The following is an 18,072-nucleotide window of genomic DNA, read 5'->3' as shown; positions in this document are numbered from 1 at the left end:
CCCAGCTACTCTGGAGGCTGAGGCAGGAGAATCACTTGAACCTGGGAGGCAGAGGTTGCAATGAGCCGTGATCACACCACTGCACTCCAACCTGGGCCACAGAGCAAGGCTGTGTCTCAAAAAACAAACAAAAAGTTCTTTGCCCACCTTAAACTGGCTTATTTGTCTTTTTATTCTTGAATTGTAACAGCTTTTACAACGTTCTATTATATTACCTTCCCGACTGAGTTGTGTTCTTGCTTGGTTATAACAAAACTGAGGGTTCTGTTAAAGCCCGTAGAGCTATTTTATTTCATTTTATTTTATTATTTTATTTTTATCTGGAGAGCTATTTTGGATGCTAAATGTAAGAACCCAGATGCAGTGGTACTTTTTCCTGAAAAACTTCTCCCTCTACACTCCTCAGGTCTCACAGTAGTAACCCGCTCTCCAGACAGCAATAATGTAGCCAGCAGTGCTGTTGGAACTGCTCTGCCGAAATTTGCCATCCGAGGGATGCTGAAAACCTTTGGGCTTCATGGAGTCGTCTTAGATGTTGATTCAGTGAGTGAACAGCCATTCTGATTAATAAGCTATTTTATGTATACTGAGGCTGTCATGCCCAGATTCTCAAGTACCTTAAAAAGTGATTATACAGATAAGTTTCTCTTCAAATTAAGGACAAAGACACAAAGCAAAAATGCTCTAATGCCAATTGACTTGCCTGAGCTCTCCTCAGGGACTCAGATCAGGGCTGACAGTAGATAGGAGGCTGTCCAGTCTCAAAGCTGTCAGTGCCTTCAGACCACACCACCTCTACCATTATTTTCTGTCCAGCACGTTCAGACTGTTCCTGCATTGTATCTACCTAGGTTCCCAGGGAAAAGTCCCCATTGTCCTTGATGAATGGTTGATCTGTCATTGTCATGATGGTCATAGAGACACAAATCAAAGAAATAGGTTGGGCGTGGGGCTCATGCCTGTAATCCCAGCACTTTGGGAGGCTGAGAAAGGAGGATTACTTGAGTCCAGGAGTTCGAGACCAGCCTGGGCAACATGGCGAGACCCTGTTGCTGCAAAAAATTAGCCAGTCATGGTGGGCATATCTGTAGTCCCAGGTATGTGGGAGGCTAAGGTGGGAGGATTGTTTGAGTCTGGGAGGCCAAGGCTGCAGTGAGCTGTGATGGCGTCAGTGCTCTCCAGCCTGGGCAACAGAGTGAGTCCCTCTCTCCAAAGAGAAAAAGAAAAAAGTTGTGTCATTTTGATCACGTCATCTCACTGATTCTCTCAGCCTCAATTTCTGTATCTGTAAAATGAGTGTATTAAACTGGATCAGTAGTTTCCTCCTCCATTTTGCAAAGCTGTCTCTAGGACACAGCTAGGACTTTTAGGGGTAGGGGCAGAGAAGTAAGAGAGTGAGAGAGGACAAGGCCAAAGCTTTCTTTTGAAAAGAGACTCTGTTTGAAAGCCATGACTGTGATTCTGAGATTGCATGCACATCCTTGTATTTGAGAAGCTTCCTATGCAGGAAAAACTGGTGAAATAATATACAGATCAAGCCTGAGAGTCTCTGATAAAATATTAATATTATCAATCACTGTATAGATATAAACTTTGGTATCTGTTTAGAGAGATACAGATGATATTAGATTCCATTAATGCTTTGAAATTTACCTTGAAAAAATGTACATCTTTAGGCCAAGTGCGGTGGCTCATGCCTGTAATCCCAGCACTTTGGGAGGCCGAGGCAGGTGGATCAGTTGAGGTCAGGAGCTTGAGACCAGCCTAGCCAACATGACGAAACTCCATCTCTACTGAAAATACAAAAATTAGCTGGGCATAGTGGCGCGAACCTGTAATCGTAGCTACTTGGGAGGCCAAGGCAGGAGAATTGCTTCAACCCCAGAGGCAGAAGTTGCAGTGAGCCAAGATCATGCTATGGCACTCCAACCTGGGCAACAGAGTAAGACTCTGTCTCAAAAAAAAAAAAAAAAATTACATCATCTGACTATTTTGTCAGAATGTAATTTAACTCATTAAATTTGTTTAGAGGGGCTAGTGACTGGTGGTCACTGAGGTGAACTTTCGAATGGAAAATTCCATCAATAATACTGTTAATCTCCCACTGCCTTCTGATGCAAACCTCTGACTCTGATTATAAGAAAATACATTACTGACAATATTTTTGAGCAATCTAAATGTGTGAAAATAAAAGTTAGAAAAATAGAAATGTCCTTATAGTAATCATTCTGTTGTTTCTATGGTAATTTCTCTCCATTTTAATAATCCCTAAATGAAAATTGCATTGGTATTTGCATCCAAAATGCATATGTATGAGCTTACTTTTTATGTTCCTAGCAATAAAATAGAGATATCAGACAGATTCCCTCCTTTTAAGATATTATTAACATAAAAACAATAAACATAAATTTTACCTAGCAACAGTGTGTGCTGGAAATATAGCACTATTCTCTTTAAATTGCTAACTTATGATTACATTGAAAATCTTTATTGTATCAATTAAAATTTTGCATCTGGTATGGAAAAACTAAAACACTCAGTACTAATCAGATGTCTTTGAACTTAGACTAAATCAATGGCATGAAACTAGCATTTATTGCTATAGTCTGGTTATATATATGTATAAATATATAGATATATATATTAGTCTGGTTGTGTGTGTGTTTATGTATATATTATCCTGTACTGTTTTTATTTTGATTGAAGTTTTTTTTTTTTTTAATAACTGGCTTTTGGCCTTTCTAGTATGTCGTTAATTCACATTTATATTTAAGAATTCATTTAAAATCTCTGTGATTCCTGGCTGGGCATGGTGGCTCACGTCTGTAATCCCAGCACTTTGGGAGGCCAAGGCAGGTGGATCACTTGAGGTAAGGAGTTTAAGACCAGCCTGGCCAACATGGTGAAACCCCGTCTCCACTAAAAATACAAAAATTAGCTAGTCACAGTAGTGGGTGCCTATAGTCCCAGCTACTTGGGAGGCTGAGACAGGAAAATCTCTTGAACCTGGGAGGCAGAGACTTCAGTGTGCCAAGATGACACCACTGCACTCCAGCCTGGATGACACAGTGAGACTCCATCTCAAAAAAAATAAAATACGATCTCTGATTTCTGATGTTTGTTATTTTGTTATTTTCTTATAAAAGCATATAGCAAGTTTATATAGTAATAAGATTACTTATGTGTTTCAACAATGTATTGTGAATTCTCTTTCATTTGTTTTGTCTATGAAATTGCAATTAGTTACACATTATAATACCTAAAAGCCTGGACTAAAAATACACACACACACACACACACACACACACACACACACACACACACGTACACATGGAAAACAAAAGCAAACAGCACAAACAGACGTTTTCTTCTCCTATTGTAGGTGAATGAATTGGTGCAGGTAGAAACATACCTCCGCAGTGAAGGTGTGCTGGTGCGATACTGGTATCCTATTGATATGTTGGAAAGGCCCCCAGCAGGCTACCGAAGGACTGCCACCAATGGGCTGGTCACACTGGACAATACCAACCTTCAAATTCACAGGTACAGTTGGGCCCTTCTTTCTACTGGGTCACAGAACTCCACCAACCTCACTCTACCACATGTACCATTTATCCTCGGCAAGAAAGTTTTTCCTTCAAAGCTAACACTTAGAGAAGGCAGCTAATAAAGATAACAGCAAAATTGCAGGAGGTATGAAGAAAAGTCGGGGGATCTAGGGGCCAGGCACAGTAGCTCAGGCCCATAGTCCCAGCACTTTGGGAGGCCCAGGTGAGCAGATCACTTGAGGTCACAAGTTTGATACCAGCCCAGCCAACCTGGTGAAATAGCATCTCTAGTAAAAATACAAAAATTAGCCGATCTTGGTGATGGCACCTGTAATACCAGCTATCTGGAGGCTAAGGCAGGAGAATCTATTGAACCCGGGAGGCGGAGATTGCAGTGAACTGAGATTGTGCCACTGCACTCCAACCTGGGTGACAAAGGGAGACTCCGTCTCAAAAAAAAAAAAAAAAGTTGGGGAATCTAGAATCATCTGGCTTATGCAACATGCACCCTGCTGTGATTTGGGGGGACTACTGGGTAACTAGAGATTGACTGACTCATTGAACTTAAGACCACCCAAACACTGCAATGCAGTCTTAAGCGGAGACAGCAAGAGGTCTTGCCATCTAGACAGACAAGCGTATCTGGAGTTCCAGTGAGAGATGAGAACTGGAGATACACTCAACTTGGTTCAAAATTGTCAACATGGTGAGAATTTGTGATGGCTAATGGATGAATAGCCATCACATTCCACAGATTGGAAGAGCGTTGTGGAGAAAGTTACGGAGAGTAAAGCAAGTCAAGAAAAGGTAAGAAGATGTCCAGATACAGTGTAAGCTCCTTTCCCTGTGAAGCTGATCAGGTATTGCTTGAGTGCTTTCTATGTGCCTAGCACCGTGCAGGCTTCCAGAAGAGAAGAGAAGGTGTTTGAGGCATGTGCCTGCCCTCAGTGGGCTGAAACATAAAGATGTGGCAAAGCTCCCTCATATTCACCATTACCAGTTCCCCTGAGAATTATTCCTTTCCATCTTAAAATTTCTTGCAATAATTCAGAGGAAAATATAATAATAAATGGAGTTCTCTAATAAAAATTTCCAGAAACTATTTTTCATGCTGTTCATCCATTAGCCATCACAATTTCTCATGATGTTGACAATTTTGAACCAAGTTGAGTGTATCACCAGCTCTCATCTCTCACTGGAACTTCAGATATGTTTATCTATCTAGACGGCAAGACCTCTTGAGATAGACCATCTCCGCTTGAGATTGCATTGCAGCGTTTGGGTGATCTTAAGTTCAATGAGTCAATCAAATTCACAAGACCAAAATAGTTCACACGTGACCTTCTTAGCTTTACTTAGCAAGATACAGGACAGGAAGTAGGCATACCACAGGCAACATCACGAATGTTTCTTCAACAGGAGTCCTCACAGTTGTCCACATAGAAGTTCAGGGGCTATTCCCTGACCCTACCTACTGACCCCACCAACATACCTACCCAAGTGTCAACTCCAGTGTGAAGGAGAAATGTCCCACGGCAGGGCTCCTGCAGCCAGTGACAGAACAGCCCCATGTCCTAATCCAAGCTGATATATCTTGTGAACACTCCACAGGCATGACTTCCAGGGATTCGAGCAAGAGGCATGCCCAGTTACAGGCATCACCATGCTCCAGAAGCCTCAAAGCTGTGGCTTCCCACCAAGAATGTTCTTCACAGTCCTCCCCATTTAGACACAGCTTGCTGTGAGGGGTCACTAGTATCATAAGCAGTGCCTTGTGATGTTGCCGACATTCTTTGTCACGTTTTCAGAAGAACTGACTTTAAAACAGCTTAACCAAAGGCAGTTCTGAGGTAGACAAGGATACGGTTTTGTTGACCCTTAACTCACAAATAATCTCATAAGCCCCTAAAATTTAGTGTGTGAGGTGGTATCTGAATTTTTCCCCAAAATCTCCTCTACCACTGGCCTCCCCATATCTGGAAGGGGTGCCATGAGCCATCCTTTTTCCTCAAGAGAGCTGTCGGCAAGTGCCATTGACTGTTCCAAAATATGTCCCCATCTGCACACATCTCCATTCCCACCTCCACCACAACAGCCCAGGCCTCGGCTCTCCTCTCCACAACAGCTGGAGCGATCTTTTAGACACAGAAATCAGCTCTCCCTCCTCTAATGCACACCTTCCCATCAAGTACATTCAAACCCTAACCTGCCTCACAAAACCCCACAGGAGCCTCTGAGCTTGGCAGCCCCTCATCTGTGGTGCTCACACAGCTAGTATGCTTCTTCCTTAAGGATGGCCCGAGTTCCCCCTGACTGTCTCATTCTGTAATTCAGATCTCAGTGAATACTCACCTCTTCCAAAAGCTCTGCCCTCACCGTCTGAGGTGACTGTCCAGGCGCTCTTTGTCAGGAAACTGCAATATTTTAATGTTCTCCCAGGACCTGACGTTTTTACTGCTATTATTTTGCTTGTTTGTTAAAGTTTGTTCTTGTGGGCTGGGTGCGGTGGCTTACACCTGTAATCCCAGCACTTTGGAAGACCAAGGTGGGTGGATCACTTGAGGCCAGGAGTTCAAGACCAGCCTGGCCAACAGGTGAAACCCCATCTCTACTAAAAATACAAAAATTAGCCGGGTCTGGTGTCATGTGCTGATGGTCCCAGCTACTCAGGAAGCTGAGGCATGAGAATCACTTGATCCCAGGAGGCAGAGGTTGCTAGAGTCCCCAGTGCCTAAGCTAGGCCCTGATGCACACTATAGACCCAAAACAGATGCTGAAAAAGGTCCCCAAACATACATGCTTGAATGTCAACATGGTAATTAAAAGCTTTTAAAGCTTTATTTAATAAGTCTTTTGGTCATATTTTTTAGCAAACATCTTTGATAGATGAAACCTGTTGACTGCTGGCTAGCAACTGAGAGAGAAGGCAAGAAAGTCCTTGTAGAGCTATAGTCAACTTACAAGTGTAGGACGTTTACTCGGTGTTAATGCGGTGGTCTTGGTATTGGAAGACATAGAAAACATGCTATGCAGATCTGTGTGATCATTCAGTGGTTGGATTTCTGGTCCTAGCACAGATTTTCATCAAGATTGTTTTCTGTGCTAAAGCGCTCACAGTGGTTTTAAAGAAGACTTTGGTGAGCTGGGCTTGGTGGCACACACCTGTAGTCCCAGCTATTTAAGTGGGAGGCTGAGGCAAGAGCATTGCTTGAGCCCAGAAGTTCAAGGCTACAGTGAGCCATGATTACCAGTGTCCTCCAATGTGGGCAACAGAGCAAGACCTTGTCTCCAACGTTTTTTTAAATAAATAAAGAGGATTTTGGAAAACAGAGGCTAGAGCAGCAGTGGCTTCAGAGGCATTAGCAGTGCACAGTGTCCAAACCGGGGCTGCAGGTCAGACCCGAAGCAAGCTCATAGCCAGGCACGGTGGCTCACTCCTGTAATCTTAGCACTTTGGAAGGCCGAGGAAGGAAGATCATTTGAGCCCAGGAGTTCAAGACCAGTCTGGGCAACACAGAGAGACCCTGTCTCGGCTGGGCACAGTGGCTCACACCTGTAATCCCAGCACTTTGGGAGGGCGAGGTGGGCAGATCACTTGAGGTCAAGAGTTCGAGACCAGCCTAGCCAACATGGTAAGGCACCGTCTCTACTAAAAATTCAAATATCAGCCAGGCATGGTGGCACACGCCTGTAATCCCAGCTACTTGGGAGGCCAAGGTAGGAGAATCACTTGAACCTGGGAGGCAGAGGTTGCAGTGAGCCGAGGTCACACCACTGCACTCCAGCCTGAGTGACAGAGCAAGACCCCATCTCAAAAAAGGAGACAGAGAGAGAGACCGTGTCTCTACAAAAATAAGAAAAAAATAGCTAGGAGCAGTGGTGCATGTCTGTAGTCCCAGCTACTCAAGAGGCTAAAGCTGGAGGATCGCTTGAGTCCGGGAGGTCAAGGCTGCAATGAGCTATGATCACGCCACTGCACTCCAGTCTGGGCAACAGGACCCGTCTCAAAAAAGCCCAAGAAAACACAACAAACAGTTCTGTCCCTGGTAACTTTGGCCTATAAAGTCTGAGGTGAAAGCCATGGGGAGAACTGTGGGGTTCTCAGCTTGCCCATTCAGTCCTTACCAGTTTTGCTGCCATGGTCCTAATGTGCTTTGTTAATGCAGTGAACACATGGGCTTCCAAGGAGGGAGGAGACAGGAGAAGTGTGTTTATTGTTCATCCTGACATGAGAACCACACAGACTGGTGTTGATAAGGAAGAAACCATGTACGATGTAGTTTCTTAGCCATCTTCTTTTTGTTTCTCTTCACTTCACACATACACTCATCAAGTGTTCCATGTGGGGTTGTTTCTTTAATTGCCATTACACCTAAATTTGAATTATGATACACCAACATTAAATTTAATTAGAGTCAGTAGGAATATCAAATGACCCCCGTGGGTTCAGAGTGAGTTTGGGGCCTAGGTTTTTGTTTTTTAGAAACAGTCTTGCTCTGTCACCCAGGCTGGAGTGCAGTGGCACAGTCATAGCCCACTGCAGCCTCCAACTGCTGGGCTCAGCAGTCCTCCCACCTCAGCCTCCCAAGTAGCCAAGACTACAGGCCAATTTCTATTTTTTTGTAGAGAGGGAGTCTCACCATGTTGCCCAGGCTGGTCTCAAACTCCTGAACTCAAGTGATCTTCCTGCCTTGGCCTCCCAAAGTGCTAGAATTACAGGTATAAGCCATTGCACCTGGCCCCGTAAGATGTGCTTAGGCACTAATGAGCTGTTACTCAAGTTGAATGCCAATCACTTCACAGATTTATCGCATAAAAAAATGCCCACAATGGTATTTTTGTAATAACTTTGAGATACAATTTACATACTATACAATTCACCCATTTAAAGTACACAAGTCAGTGGTTTTTATTATATTCACAAAGTCATCCAACCATTACCACAATCAATTTTAGAACATTTTTATCACCCCAAAAGAAACCCCATACCCATAGCAGTTACTTCCCATTCTCCTTTCCTACCATCTCCTGGCAACCACCAGTCTATTTTCTGTTTCTCTGCATTTTCCTCTGGACAATTTACAGAAATGGAGTCCAATATGTGGCCCTTTGTATCTGGTGTCTTTCACTGAACATGATGTTTCAAGGTTTATTCCTGTTGTGGCATGTGTCAGTCTTTCATCTGTTTGATGGCTGAATAATACTCCATTGTATAGACTTACCATTGAGTTAATGGACACTTGAGTTCTTATCACTATTTGGCTATTATGAATAATGCTACTGTGAACATACATGTGGGCCGGGCGCGGTGGCTCACTTCATCTGTTTGATGGCTGAATAATACTCCATTGTATAGACTTACCATTGAGTTAATGGACACTTGAGTTCTTATCACTATTTGGCTATTACGAATAATGCTACTATGAACATACATGTGGGCCGGGCGTGGTGGCTCACGCTTGTGGTTCCAGTGCTTTGGCAGGCCGAGGCGGGCGGATCACGAGATCAGGAGATCAAGACCATCCTGGCTAACACAGTAGAACCCCGTCTCTACTAAAGGTGCAAAAAATTAGCCAGGCGTGGTGGCGGGAGCCTGTGGTCCCAGCTACTTGGGAGGCTGAGGCAGGAGAATGGCATGAACCTGGGAGACAGAGCTTACAGTGAGCCAAGATCGTGCCACGGCACTTCAGCCTGGGCGACAGAGTGAGACTCCATCTCAAATTAAAAAGAAACAAAAACAAAAGGGAAAAACATGCATGTACAAATTTTTGTGTGGACGTGTATTTTTTTTTTCCCCTACAGTGCTTTTTTGAGCTGGGAAAAATCAAACATAACAATATAACTCACTATGACTTTTGTTTAAAACTCAAGTGACTCCCTTAGGGTTTGGAACATCAGGCTGGAAGGGAAGCCTGAGATGGGATCCTCTCCCTTCAGAACCTGCGGCCTGGTCCCAGTATGGGGGCCAGAGCATCAGGGCTTTGAGCATCTACCTTTTCCCTTGCAGGGAGCTGCTGCGCTGTGAGGCTGCGCTGGCCAGGCTGTACTGCCGCATGGCCCTGCTCAATATCTTTGCCCCCAAGTTGCCTCACTTGTTCACCCGCCTCTTCCACATCCCTGCCATCCGGGACATTACCCTGGAGCACCTGCAGCTGCTGTCCAATCAGCTCCTCGCGCCTCCCCTCCCAGGTAAAACTTGGCTTTGCTGCTGTCACTCTGGAACTCAGCACCAGGCGGGTGCTGCGCATAGTGTAGTCATTTCCGCCTGAGGGCGAGAAGTGCCTCATTGTGCACATAGGCTCACGTGAGAAATTGCACCCAGGAACTGGTATTCTCCTGGCAGGGCTTTCTCACTCTTTGAAAAATGTAATGGATTACTCTCTTGAGTCATTACTCTGTTAAGCATTCATCGAGTTTCCCAGAATAATTGTGGATCAAAGAAAATTAAGTATTATTTATGAAGCCAAGTCACTGTATTGTTGCCACAGCATTGTATTTGACGTTAGAAAGAAAGGTAATGTTCCTGTCATCAGCGTCCTCCAAAGCAGACCTATTTGGTTCATCATAAGTTCTGGTGAGGCTGTTCCAAAGGCCAGCCTGTGTGCCCTTGGCATGAGGGCTGTGTCTGCTACCCAGTGAATGCCAGGTGATGAGTCTGCCCTCAGCCCCGTCCAGGACTGAGGGGCCCTTTCTGTCTTTCCCTGGCATCTCAGCCTCTGACCTGCCCCCTTGATCTCCCAACAACTAAGATGGGAACAAGAGGTCTTAGCTGGGCATAGTGGCGGGTGCCTGTAGTCCCAGCTACTCGGGAGGCTGACGCAGGAGAATCACTTGAACCCAGGAGGCGGAGGTTGCAATGAGCCAAGATCATGCCACTGCACTCCAGCCTGGCAACAGAGCAAGACTCTCTCTCTCAAAAAAAAAAAAAGAGGTGAGGCAGGCAGGGGGCACCCCTCAAAGCTCACTTGCAGATAGCATTCTAAGCTCAGTCAGCATCGTGGGTAGCTGCCCTCCAGCTCACAACTGTGGGGTCTCACCAAGCCAGGGCATGTATGCCCTATATCTCTACTGGCCCATATGAGCACCTGGGGTCTACAGCCCACCCCAAGAACTTAGATGCCCTGAAACATACCTGGAAAGCATCAAGTGTGGTGGCAGAAGCTTTGCCATGATGATCTAACAAGCTTCTCTACAGGCTCTGCCCTGAGGTACCCTGTGAGGGCGGGCCAGGGTAGTCAGACAGGTCAGGCTCTGGGAACCCCTGGATCCAAGCAGCCCCATTTGATATATTGCATAGACCTGGGCCTCTCTGTAGATTTTATTTTAGGAAACAGTTTCACAGCTGAAAAGAAAGCAAAAGTATGAAGCCCATTGATCTCCTGGGTCCCCCTCCACCATCCTGAAGCAGAGGATCTGATTGCCGGCATCTGTTATCCAGGACATCATATCCAGGATAACCCTCCCATCTGGGGTTTCTGGATGGGTTATTCATTGTCTGTTACTTAAGACTCTCGCAGCTACTGGCTGCTTTGATTCTTGTCAACTTCTGTTTCCTTTCCATCCCCAGACGGCACCATCAGCTCCAGCTCGATCCTCCTGGCGCAGTCTTTACAGCATTGCATCCATTCCCAGAACTGCTCCGCCACGGACCTCTTTTACCAGGGCAACTCCCAGACAGTGAGAGAGTGGCTCAACGTGGCCATCACCCGGACCCTGCACCAGGGCGAAGAGAGCCTTTTAGAGCTGACGAAACAGATCTGCTCTTTCCTGCAGGTAGAAGTCTAAAGCTCATGTTCCTGCAGTGTGGTTAACCGTTTTTAACTGGGAGTCTCACTGGCTTGCTGAAAATGACTCTCCTTTCCCCTCCAAGTCCCCATTCCTCTCGATTTCCTTTTCCTAGAAGCTCTTCTGCTTTATCTCATCTGTAGGTTGCTTCCTTCCAGAGGGCTATTTAGTCGTTTGGCTGATATCCTGGGCCATGTGAGATGAGAAGATGAAATGCTGTCCCTATGTTTAGCCCGTGGCTTTCCTTATTCAATGTCTCTTTGCAGACAGCACCAGAGCAGTTCCCCTCCGAAGAGTTCCCAATTTCCGAATCCAAAGTCAACATGGACGTGAATTTCCCTGGGGCAGCTTTTGTTGTTGTGTCTTGTAAAGAAAGTCAATCTGGATTCCGCAAAGAGTAAGTTGCCTGTTCTCAAGAAGATGGTGATGGGGAGAGGAAAGCTAAATAAATTCTAGTGAAACTGGCCAAGGAAAAAAATTCAAATCACTTTGATTCTTTAATGCAAATGACTTACAGTTCTCTCCATATTTCTGTGTTTGGGGAATTAGTCTATAAAGAATGACCTTCTAAAGTGTGGTGGAAATGACTTGGGCCCAGTTCTCATCTAATGTCCCCTGGTGAGAAGGCAATGCTGCCTGTCCCCATGTGCATGGCGAGACCCTGTATTAACACCCACCCATCCCTCTTTCTCAGCTCCTCTCTGTACAAGGCGCCATGGGCACGGGTGCTTGTATACGGCCTCGGCCACAAAGTGAAGCGAAATGGCCAGCTGAACCTCATCGAGGCTGCCTGTTACCCACGGGACGCATCCCCGGCCAACACTGGGCTTGCACCTCCTCCCACCGCTGACCAGTACCCCTCTGTGGTCCTCTCCACAGACAGGGTCCACATCAAACTGGGTGAGTCTCCAGCAGCTTGTCATGATGAGAACAGCTGGAGTCATTCTTCGCTTGCCTTCTTTGTGAAGCTATAATGAATTGTGTACCTTGCATGTTCCAATTCCTATTGATAAAGAATAGGACTTCTTGGGAATTCTTCTAGAAGAAACTGCTGTTTCTTTTAGAGGCAGTAAATTAAAAGACTTATCTTTCCTACCTAGGGAAGGCCTGGCAGATGCTGTCCAGACTACATTGGAGATTTCATTTCTTTTCACAAGTGTGTGCTGAGATGTGTCTGTTTAGAATGATATAACCAGAGCAATCACAACCTTACAGCTGACTCAGGCTATGATAATCCTTGAGTTCTCATTAACCAAATTCTCAACATGGCTCACCAGGGCACTGGCCACTGTGAGCGTCTGCTCCTCATCTAACTGGAAGCTCGATTGCTCTCATCTCCTGGGCATTTTTTGAAGCCTCCATGGTTTTAGAGTTAGATGAGGGCTCTGCCTCCACATGCCCTGAAGCTGTCACTGCCTGTCCTCTGTATGCACCAGGGCCCGCTGGCTCTGTATCTGAGTATGCACAGAAAAGAAAGGAAATCCTTGTCACAGGCCTGCACTGCTCCTTCTTGGCATGCTTGACAGGAAAAGACTGACACGTGTTTGCCAGAGACAGAAAACATATATGAACTTTTAGCCAAAATAACAGGCCTGGGCTTCTCCACAGCCCCAGTCCTTGAGACACTGCATCTTAGGGAATGAAATGAAAGGACATTTCTTAAGTGATTTGGTCATTGCTAAACAACTTTATGGTCTTTGTTATTAGAGTCTGTTTTTCATAGTATTTTGCCTATACTAGCTGTATTTTAAACTTAACATTTAAAACAGAGGATCTCTGTCATTCCACAATTATCACCATGTAAACATTCACCCCAGAGTACACAAGCCAATGTGGTTTGCTTCTGACTTGTCCAAAGCCCTCTGATGCCCTGGCTTCTGTCTGACTGGTGTTTATAGAGGGGCTTGGGGTACAGTGCAGGATGTGAGGGGGATCAAGCCTTGGACCTTCTTCCTTTCACTGTAGACAGCTTTGGTCACACGTAGGCCACGGCAGTGACAAAAGGTGATAAGATAATCAAAACCCAAGGTGCCAGTAGTCTTAAGTCTTGGGGACCCCTTGCTGGTCCACTGTATAAGCATAATGGTCTTAGTGGGATTGCAGCCATACCAAAGGACTGATTATTTGTTTACCAAGCTGGGAATATCCCAGTGAGGCATCTTTTAAAGTGTTACTTACTGTCCCCATTCTGGTTGGTATCTAACTGAATGACAAGCGCGTGTCCTCTGTTCTCATCTCTGCCCTTTGTCCCATTTGCTGAATCCACCCCAGTAAGTGGACTCCCTGGAGGGATAACCTCCATCTCCTCGTGTCCCTGCAGCCCACTGTCCAGAGTGTCGGGAGTTATGTGTCCTCATCCTGGAGCAGATGAGTGGGTGGGCTCTCCAGCCCTGTTTCTGCGTGCACACCCGGCAGGATCTTTTGTGAGGCTTATTTGGGTCAGGTGCTGCCAATCACCTGCTTTCCTCCTGGGTGCTTCTTGCAGGGGTGTCTCCACCTCCTGGAGCGGTTCTAGTGTTACATTCCCTGCCCCTGGAGTTCCCACTGGCTATGGCCTTCGCAGAGCAGCTGCTGTCCTGGAAATCAGAGGACAGTGAAGGGAAGTCCGAAGATGAGCCTGACACCATTCCGACATCCGTCCTCCTGCAGGTGGTGGAGCTGCTAGGTGAGGCTGCCTTCCCTGGGGATCAGAATCTAGGGTGTGGGTGGAGCCGGCATGGTTCCTGAGAAAGGAGCTTGCCAGGTGGTGCAGGGAGTGGCCACAGGTAACCCAGGCAGCTGCAGCCTCCTTCAGATTGCTGTCGTTTGAAGTGGGCTTGGGGAATAGATCTTAAGGTACAACCTAGACTCCCAAATCCATGATTTGTCGGGTATTTTCATTATTTTGAGGAGTGGCAACTAACGAAGGACGAAAATAAGATTAACTTTATCCACTTTACTTTAAAACAGAAGTATAGGCCATTATTGTAACTTTAGAGGTGAAGGGTGGTGTGGAAATGAACGATGTTGCAAAATCAAAGGTTATAACTGCATAGTTCCTCAAAGGGTCAAAAAGGTTGCAAAACTCATGGAATGATAAATGTGAAAGTTGTGCATTTTACCATATGCAAATTTACCTAAACAAGTTCTAAATGAATATTAAACTTTAATTAATGATATACCTCTTTAAGTGTGTAGGGAGGAAGCATACTGATGTCTACAACTTATTTTGAAATAATCAAAAACTAAGATGGGTGTGTGGATGAATAGAGGGGTAGACAGATATGTAGTAGAGCAAATACAGCAACATGTTTATGGTGGAATCTAGTGGTAAGTACATAGGTATTTACCGTATAATTTCCTCAGGCTTTCTATATTTTTTAATTTTTTCATGATGTTGCAGGGAAGAAAACATTGCACACTCGGCCGGGCGCGGTGGCTCACTCCTGTAATCCCAGCACTTTGGGAGGCCGAGGTGGGTGGATCACCTGAGGTCAGGAGTACGAGACCAGCCTGACCAACATGATGAAACCCTGTCTCTACTAAATACAAAAAATTAGCTGGGCATGGTGGTGCATGCCTGTAATCCCAGCTACTCAGGAGGCTGAGGCAGGAGAATTACTTGAAACCCAGGAGGCAGAGGTTGCAGTGAGCCGAGATTGTGCCATTGCACTCCAGTCTGGGCAACAAGAGTGACAGTCCGTCTCAAAAAAACAGAAAATGTTGCACACTCGGATGCTTTCAGTGCCTTCAGGGTTCAAACAGATCAGCTAAATGAGGGAAGTAAAGAGGAAAGTTGGCAGGGGGACTTTGGTGAGCTGGAGGCACAGAGGACACGTGTCCTGTCACCCACTGCTACAGGAGAACGTGGCCCTGCTCCTGCCAGAACTGTAATTTCTTATTTCAAGAAAATCCAGGAATCCAAATGTCGATGTGAATTTCTCAATTTTTAAATGTTGGCAACCAAGTCAAATTCTTTCATACACCCTAGGAGGGCCGAGTGCAGTGGCTCACACCTGTAATCCAGCACTTTGAGAGGCTAAGGCAAGAGGATCACTTGAGTTCAGGATATGGAGCAACATAGCCAGACCCTTTCTCTGCAAAAAAATGACAAACACCCAGGGAGTGGATGGGGGAACATAAGCAGGGAACACTGTCTGAGAATGAGTTTCAGCTCATAGGCCACCATGTATAATTTTGGTGAAGAATTATCTCCAAGGTCGTCTTACATGAATGCTAAACGGTAAAGCAAGGACAACAGAGGTGACGTGAATAGTTCTGGCATCTGAGGGCCTAGCTCTGTGCCCCAGCGGAGAGGGGAGCATGGACACCTGTCCTCTGTGAAGGTTCTATGAGAGCCCATGTTCCAGGACAGTCACAAACTTGTTTCCAACCAGAATTTGCAAGCAGTGTCAGTCCTGAGAGAGCAGGAAGCTTAGTCCCCTCTTTGGTAGGTGCTGGACTTAGTAAGTCAGCTTCAGCAGACCCTTGGGATTCCCCCGGCCAGTAATCTTTTATCCTGTACAAGAGCCATCTGGATGTACAAACTGCAGTTTGCTCTTTTGCAGGGTGAGGGCTCAGCTGGCTCAGTGGGATGCAGGCTTTAGATGTTCATGATCCCTAATCGTGTCTTACGTACATGAGCTTTCTCTCTTTCCACTCAGATCCAGGGTATGTGTGAATGTAAGATACGGGTCTGGTACGAAGGAGACCTTGGCACAAACGTGTGGTCCATCTTGTGGTTCGAGACAGTGTTTCCCAAACTTCAGTCATTATCATGCCACCATTATATGATTGTTGCCATGTCCACAAATTGTGCCTATCAGCATTTATTTACTTAGTTATTTTATTTTTTTGGAATGGAGTCTCGCTGTGTCACCTAGGCTGGAATGCAGTGGCATGATCTCAGCTCACTGCAACCTCTGCCTCCTGGGTTCAAGTGATTCTACTGCCCCAGCCTCCTGAGTAGTTGGGAGTACAGGCGCCTGCCACCATGCCCAGCTAATTTTTTTGTATTTTTAGTAAAAACGGGATTTCACCATGTTAGCCAAGCTGGTCTCAGTCTCCTGACCTCAGGTGACCCACCTGCCTTGGCCTCCCATAGTACTGGGATTACAGGCATGAGCCACTGCACCCAGCCAGCCTTTATTTATTTAACAGTTTTTATTGCAATCAACTCCTCCTTTTTTAAAACTTAAATTTAGTTTTAAGGAAACCTTGGCCAGGCACGGTGGCTCGTGCCTGTAATCCCAGCACTTTGGGAGGCCGAGGTGGATCACGAGGTCAGGAGATCGAGACCATCCTGGCTAACACGGTAAAACCCCTTCTCTACTGAAAATACAAAAAATTGGCCAGGCGTGGTGGCGGGCGCCTGTGGTCCCAGCTACTCGGGAGGCTGAGGCAGAAGAATGGCGTGAAACCAGGAGGCGGAGCTTGCAGTGAGCCGAGATCACGCCACTACACTCCAGCCTGGGTGACAGGGCGGGACTCTGTCTCAAAAAAAAAAAGAAAACCTTTACATCACTTCTCTAAATACAAAATTAGTATCCATTGGCATAACTAAAAGGTGCCCATAAAAATAAATACAGGCTGGGCCTGGTGTCTCAAACCTGTAATCCCAGCACTTTGGGAGGCTGAGGCAAAAGGATGACTTGAGCCCAGGAGTTTAAGACCAGCCAGGGCAACACAATGAGACCCTGTCTCAATCAATCAACCAGTCCATCTGTCCATCCATTCATACATACATATATACATTCAAAGAAAAGAGTTGCCATCACAAAAATCTAGCTGAATACTGTTCCCTGTCAAAGGCTCTGGGACTGTGGCCCACTTTCTCTTAAGGATATGCCAGCCGGCCAGGCGCAGTGGCTCACACCTATAATCCTAGCATTTTGGGAGGCCGAGGCGGGTGAATCACCTGAGGTCAGCAGTTAGAGACCAGCCTGACCAACATGGAGAAACCCTGTCTCTGCTAAAAATACAAAATTAGCCGGGTGTGGTGGTGCATGCCTATAATCCTAGCAACTCGGGAGGCTGAGGCAGGAGAATTGCTTGAACCCAGGAGGCAGAGGTGGTGATGAGCCAAGATTGTGCCATTACACTCCAGCCTGGGCAAGAAGAGCACAACTCCGTCTCAAAAAAGCAAAAAAGAATATACCAGCCTTGGCCAGGTACAGTGGCTCACACCTGTAATCCCAGCACTTTGGGAGGCTGAGGCACACGGACCACTTGAGGCCAGAAGTTCAAGACCAGCCTGGCTAACGTGATGAAACCCCATCTCTTCTAAAAATATAAAAATTATCTGGGTGTGCTGGCACCTGCCTGTAATTCAAGTTACTCTGGATGCTAAAGCATGAGAATTGCTTGAACCTGGGAGGCGGAGGTGGTAATGAGCTGAGATCACGCCACTGCACTCCAGCCCGGGTGATAGAGGCAGACTCTGTCTCAGCAAACAAAACAAAACAAAACAAAAAACAAACAAAAAAAAAAAACAAAGTAGCTTAAAAAATTATTAAAGAAGGCCAGGCACGGTGGCTCATGCCTATAATCCCAGCACTTTGGGAGGCTGAGACGGGTGGATCACGAGGTAGGTCAGGAGTTCAAGACTAGCCTGACCAAGATGATGAAACCCTGTGTCTACTAAAAATATAAAAATTAGCTGGACACAGCTAATTTGTAAAAATACAAAAATTAGCTGGACAAAAATTAGTAGGAGCCTGTAATCCCAGCTATGCGGGAGGCTGAGGCAGAGAATTGCTTG

The 18,072-nt window shown here is 45.8% G+C and overlaps 1 protein-coding gene across 5 annotated transcripts in view; it reads left to right on the top strand.

Moving 5' to 3' along the window:
• The window catches only part of HECTD4 (HECT domain E3 ubiquitin protein ligase 4), a 228,613-nt gene that overhangs the window by 181,829 nt on the left and 28,712 nt on the right, over positions 1-18,072 (top strand). For all 5 annotated transcript variants that reach the window (XM_023203793.1, XM_023203776.3, XM_023203754.3 and 2 more), the window contains exons 54-60: positions 407-543; positions 3,383-3,543; positions 9,556-9,737; positions 11,116-11,321; positions 11,600-11,730; positions 12,028-12,233; positions 13,819-13,998. In XM_023203793.1, coding sequence (XP_023059561.1) covers positions 407-543; positions 3,383-3,543; positions 9,556-9,737; positions 11,116-11,321; positions 11,600-11,730; positions 12,028-12,233; positions 13,819-13,998 — 1,203 coding nt within the window. The remainder of the gene's footprint in view (positions 1-406; positions 544-3,382; positions 3,544-9,555; positions 9,738-11,115; positions 11,322-11,599; positions 11,731-12,027; positions 12,234-13,818; positions 13,999-18,072) is intronic.

Source organism: Piliocolobus tephrosceles, chromosome 10 (genome assembly GCF_002776525.5).
Source record: "Piliocolobus tephrosceles isolate RC106 chromosome 10, ASM277652v3, whole genome shotgun sequence".
NCBI lineage: Eukaryota > Metazoa > Chordata > Mammalia > Primates > Cercopithecidae > Piliocolobus > Piliocolobus tephrosceles.
Note: the sequence above shows the minus strand (reverse complement) of the source record. Positions and strands in the feature narration are given on the sequence as shown.